The following is a 6,030-nucleotide window of genomic DNA, read 5'->3' as shown; positions in this document are numbered from 1 at the left end:
TTTGGGGGCTTTTGGGGGGGGGTCGTTTCTATTTCATGAAGGATTCGTTCGATTCAAGTTGCAAACGTTACATGTGCACAGAAAAGTAATGACCTTTAGCTTAGAGAAGGAAATGTTCGCTTTCTAGACCAACATCAAGCAAAGGAACTCGTCTACAGACGTGTTATATATATAATATATATGTTCTGTTTACCGCTGAAACATCCCAGCTGATCTTCCTTCTCTGCTCACACCGAAATGTCTGGTTTTATTAAGTCAGACTCAAAGAACTTGAGATTTTGACATTGTCATAGAAAATAAAAAAAACTTGATTCAGTGAAAGTTTAGGATTATTTACAACAAAACAAAATGAGATTTATTTTCCAATTTATTTCACAAAATATAAAGAATACAAATATTTACGAAAATAAGCATCTGTATGTTAAGAGAGGACTATCTACTCCATCTAACGCTGCTGTCCTCTATACACAACCTGAGGGGAGGTAACCCACGTGTGAACACACACTCAGCGGGCGTCCCCTCTTCATCACACACTCATCACACGTGACTTCTCATGACACCGTGATCTCCTCGCTGTCGGACTCTGACTGCTCCGACTGTTTGCTTGACTCTGAAGGGGAGGGGGGACTGTGGTGGCGATGATGATGGTGATGATGGTGAAGATGTGACTTGAGGCGTTCCTGGTTGCCGGGGGCAGCCGAGTCCAGCCGGTGGCAGAAGGTGCTGCTCACGTCGGTGAGGTCTGGGTGGGGGTTGGTCTTGGTGGGGAGGGTCTGCTGGCGGCTGCCCCCCGTGGACAGCAGCTCCCTCTCCTTGGAGTTCCTCCACTTCATCCTGCGGTTCTGGAACCAGATCTTCACCTTCAGGGGGGGGGGCACAAACAGACATCAGCTGAGCATGAAACACGTTTATCATGTTCACGATAATAAAGGTGTTATTATAATGTTATCGTGTGGCTGAGCGTGGAACACGCAGGAACACGTCATGAACATGTTACTGACACACGTGAGACTGGAGCACCTGGGAGTCTTTCAGGCCCAGCCTGCCGGCCAGCTTCTTCCGCTCTGGTTTGCTGATGTACTTCTGCTTCTGGAAGGTCTTCTCCAGAGCCTTCCTCTGGAGGTCAGAGAACACCGCCCGCCGCAGCATGCCCCTCCTGGGCTTCCCCCTGGGCACCAGGGGCCACGAAAACGTCCCCGGGACAGGAACCACAGAGGAGGACGCTGGGGGACAAAACACATCACTTTATGTATATACTCTACTGTATATACTGTATATATATGTGTGTGTGTGTGTGTGTATATGTATATATTTTAAAAATTAAAATTAAATGTGCATACAGTGTGTCTTTAAGCACACACAGACAGTGTGTGTGTGTGTGTGTGTATATATATATATATATACACATACATATATATCCCTTCAGGGATTATTAAAGTATTTACTTTTATTTACATCCTAAACATAACCTCTTTGTAGAAGTGACTCCTGCTTTAAGTCTGTCGCCCTCCTGCCATTATTATTGTTATTATTATTATTATTATTGTTATTATTATTGTTATTGTTATAATCAGCATCATCACTATTGTTATTGTTAATAATAATATTATTATTACTGGTAATAGTACTACTACTACAACTACTACTACTACCACTAGTATTATTATCATTATTATTATTATTATTATTGATAATATTATTGTTAGTATTATTACTACTACTATTATTGTTTTATTATTATTATTATTATTAGTAGTAGTATTATTAGAGTACAACATCCATTTAATCATATCGCTCCTTCATGCTCGTGGTATTATTACTACTAAGACAACAAACTACTTATTTCCATATTTTCATGTTGATTTCAAACAATAATTAAAATAATCCTCCTAAAAATATCAAATGAAATCTTGCCTGTTGACTGATGTGGTTTTTTTCACATGAACATTTGAATTTCCACCAGTGGAAACAGACTGGGTGGTGCAGCGGGTTGTGGGTTCAATTCCTAATTAAAATCATCTCATCTTCAAGAAAACGACTGATTGATTGGAGTCGGGTCAGATTAGTTTCTCCAGATTAAATCCATTCTTTCTTTCATCACATGTAATGTAATTATTCCACACATTCTTCTGGACATTTTACTGAATCAATCATTTCCATTGAGTGGATTTATATTTTCACTTGTAATTTAATTCATCGTTATAAATTCAATGCTCTATGTGTTATTAATGTTTTTAAATGGGTTCATATTTAATTAGTGTAATAAAAAATTATTTTGGGGTCTGGTGAAGTGAATCTGATTTTATTGATGCATCACATGATAATTTGTATTATTAGCATTTTATTTTTTTAAATAATGGTGGTTGATTTTCAAGCCTTTTGTCAGTTTATTGTCGCCCTGGTTTTTACGTCCTTCATCCCGCGGGTCCCGTCTAAACGCTGCATCTCCATCTTTTCCTTCTTGTCTCGTTTTAAACGTCTCCACAGCAGAAGAAACATTTCTGAACGGACAAAAGTTTGACCTCACTGACATTGATGACGTATTTTTTATGACTAATGAGAGAATTGGCAGCGCGGATCTAAAGATCTCCATCCTCCTGGTCTCCAGCATCACCAGGCTGCCTCCTGCTGCTGCCCGTGATATTATTGTTCTGTCTGCTGTTTTTAAAGCCCAATTTGTCCAGTAGTGGAAACAGAGCCTATGCTAATGAGACAGGCTCTCCAAAGCGGGGCTCACACCGCCCCTAATGAGGCGTGAAGGGGGATTGTATGGGCTGCAAACGCATAGAGAACGCTGATTGTGTTGTAATGAATTGAGTGGAAAAGGCCGTCGACAGGCCAGTATATTACAGGCCCATTAAAGACAGGTCAGCATAATGTAGAGCTTTAGAGAGCGTTCACTTGAGCTCTAGAGGATGCAGGGAGGGAAACGCTGCTTCACCTGCTTTCACTCAGTTCACACTGAATATGATCACAAGTCTGGTAGTGGTGATCACACTGATGTCAGCAGTGGAACAGTTAAAAGACCTGACCCATTTTATCAGAAACAAACTTAATTCAAGATGTGTGTGTGTGTGTGTGTGTGTGTGTGTGTGTGTGTGTGTGTGTGTGTGTGTGTGTGTGTGTGTGTGTGTGTGTGTGTGTGTGTGTGTGTGTGTGTGTGTGTGTGTGTGTGTGTGTGTGGTTTTGCCTCCTATTGGTCATGGTGCTGGGAGCTTTGTGGACAAGCAGAGGGGTTGGTGGGAAAATGACGGCGCGTGAAGAGGCGCTGAGTTCCTGAGCTGGGAAGAAACCCGCCTCACATTTAGACCATGACAAACGGCACTAATATATTTAGAGCGTGACCAACTGGACTAATTTGTAGATTAGGACAACTTGTCCTGATGTCAGCAGTCAGTGCTCGGCCTAAATAGGCCTTCAAATTGGCGGAGCTGATTCCGTGCTGTCCGAGGTGTTCCCAGGCTGAAAGGCTGACAGAGTCTCCACACGGCAGCAGATCCTCACTACTGTTGTGTGTGTCACCAGCAGGCACTAGGATGGTCTCTCCCCGAAAAAGTGTGTCAACACGTCTCCTAGAAGTGATCTCTACAGTGTGATCCAGTGTGATCCAGTGTGAATCAGTGTGAATCAGTGTGATCCAGTGTGAATCAGTGTGAATCAGTGTGAATCAGTGTGATCCAGTGTGAATCAGTGTGATCCAGTGTGAATCAGTGTGATCCAGTGTGAATCAGTGTGAATCAGTGTGAATCAGTGTGATCCAGTGTGAATCAGTGTGATCCAGTGTGAATCAGTGTGAATCAGTGTGAATCAGTGTGAATCAGTGTGATCCAGTGTGAATCAGTGTGAATCAGTGATGTCTTTCACTCAGAGTCTCTCAGATCCCGATCAAAGTCAACCACAGAGAGTTAATACGGTCTCCTTACTCATTCAAAGTGTGTCAAACCTTCAGTCTCACTACATGGTGAACCACGGTGCACACAACTGTAGTGAAGTTCAGGACAGTGTTTCTCAGCTCCTTCAAACTGACGTTCGCTGCTGTAAATTCTGTCATTATAGGATTTTCTTCCACACTTCCTCCACGACCCTCGACCAATCTTTTCTTTTCTCTCTTAAAATCTGATCAAATGATCCATTAGCAATTTTCAATTCTTTGCTTTTTTTATTGCCCATATTAATATTTGACGTTCTCCAAAAAAGACAGCAGCTAATTCACGTGTATCATATTTATAACTCTATGCTGCTCTAGTTTTAACTTAAACACATGGGCAGAAAATGAACGGCAAAACTTCATAAAAAGGAATATATCCATCTGAAATGTAGATCTTTTTTTCCTGGATGTGGTGAGGGGGGGGTGACCTACCTGTGAAATAAGATGCTCTGATGAAAGGATGGAGGCTTCCATCAAAGAAAGGCACAGGGAGAGATTTAGTCTGGAGGCTCTGGCCTGAGGAGCAGAAGGACACACAGATTTCATTTCTGGGACAGAAAAAAAACACATCACAGTCTCCAGAAATAATGTGCAATAAATCAATAATCGTTTGTCTGTCACTTAATATTAATAAAAATTATAATTGAAATGAGGATAATAAAACATATGCGATGCATCTCAGCAGACTGTAAAATATCATTCTTAGTCTAACACTTTATTGGCAATTAAAGGCTCTGACATGAGTCCATATAATAATAATAATAATAATAATAATAATAATAACAATATTATTATTATTATTATTATTATTATTATTATTATTATTATTAATAATAATAATAATAATAATAATAATAATAATAATAATAATAACAATAATAATATAATAATAATAATAACAATAATTATAATTATAATTATAATAATTATAATATACATTACTCACCGCTCCGGGAGGACGGGGCCAGGATGGCGCTGACGCCGAACTTGAGATGCCGGGAGTCCGGGCAGACCGTCTGCGGGGAGCCGGGGCCGCAGCTCGGCTGTCCGGAGCTCTGGAGCGCAGACCGGTCTGAGCTGTGGCCCAACGCCCGGGGAGAGACCACCGGCCCGGCGCTGAACGGCACAAAGTCCCCGGGACTTCTGGAGGAGAAAGTCCGCTGCATGTAGCTGATAGGCTGGCTCAATCGAAGGATATCTTCCACTAGGAAACCTGTGGGCAGCGAGCGGCTCAGGGGCGCGGGGAGCGCCGCAGGGGGACGCATTAAGCCGGAGTAGAGAGGAGGCGGCAGGGCGCTGCAGGGAAACATCCTGGCTCCACGGTCCGGGCTCCTGGTCCTCTGTGATTTATTAGTATTAATATTCTATTATTTATGTAGAGCTGAGAAAAATAAAGTCAAAGTTTAAAAGCAGCCGGTGTGAGTCTCTGCGGAGGTTTTATACCGCGGATCAACATCTCGGTGAGCCTCTTCAAACGCGGGCGCAGGGCGCGGGGATTGGTCAGCGGCCCGCGGGCCCATCTGATTGGACCTCAGGCAGGAACCACCGCGTCGCCCCGCAGCTCCATCCAGGCTGGGATCGTTTCCATCAGTTCACCCCAGAGCACAGAGGTGTGAAACACGTCCTATAGTGGTGATCAAAGTGTGAAACACGTCCTATAGTGGTGATCAAAGTGTGAAACACGTCCTATAGTGGTGATCAAAGTGTGAAACACGTCCTATAGTGGTGATCAAAGTGTGAAACACGTCCTATAGTGGTGATCAAAGTGTGAAACACGTCCTATAGTAGTGATCAAAGTGTGAAACTCGTCCTATAGTAGTGATCAAAGTGTGAAACACGTCCTATAGTAGTGATCAAAGTGTGAAACACGTCCTATAGTAGTGATCAAAATGTGAAACACGTCCTATAGTAGTGATCAAAGTATGAAACTTGCCTCTAGTAGTGATCAAAATGTGAAACACGTCCTATAGTAGTGATCAAAATGTGAAACACGTCCTATAGTGGTGATCAAAGTGTGAAACACGTCCGATAGTAGTGATCAAAGTGTGAAACACGTCCTATAGTAGTGATCAAAGTATGAAACTTGCCTATAGTAGTGATCA

The 6,030-nt window shown here is 42.3% G+C and overlaps 1 protein-coding gene across 1 annotated transcript; it reads right to left on the bottom strand.

The window, feature by feature from the left end:
• Positions 1-463: 463 nt before the first annotated feature.
• On the bottom strand, positions 464-5,238 carry LOC137594435 (homeobox protein DBX1-B-like). The gene is made up of 4 exons (XM_068313894.1): positions 4,875-5,238; positions 4,361-4,444; positions 1,021-1,223; positions 464-860 (listed from the first exon to the last, which is right to left on the bottom strand). The coding sequence occupies exons 1-4, from the start codon at positions 5,236-5,238 to the stop codon at positions 552-554; spliced, it is 960 nt and encodes a 319-aa protein (XP_068169995.1). The 3' UTR covers positions 464-551.
• Positions 5,239-6,030: the final 792 nt, after the last annotated feature.

Source organism: Antennarius striatus, chromosome 4, assembly GCF_040054535.1.
Source record: "Antennarius striatus isolate MH-2024 chromosome 4, ASM4005453v1, whole genome shotgun sequence".
NCBI lineage: Eukaryota > Metazoa > Chordata > Actinopteri > Lophiiformes > Antennariidae > Antennarius > Antennarius striatus.
This window is presented reverse-complemented; position numbering and strand designations above follow the sequence as displayed.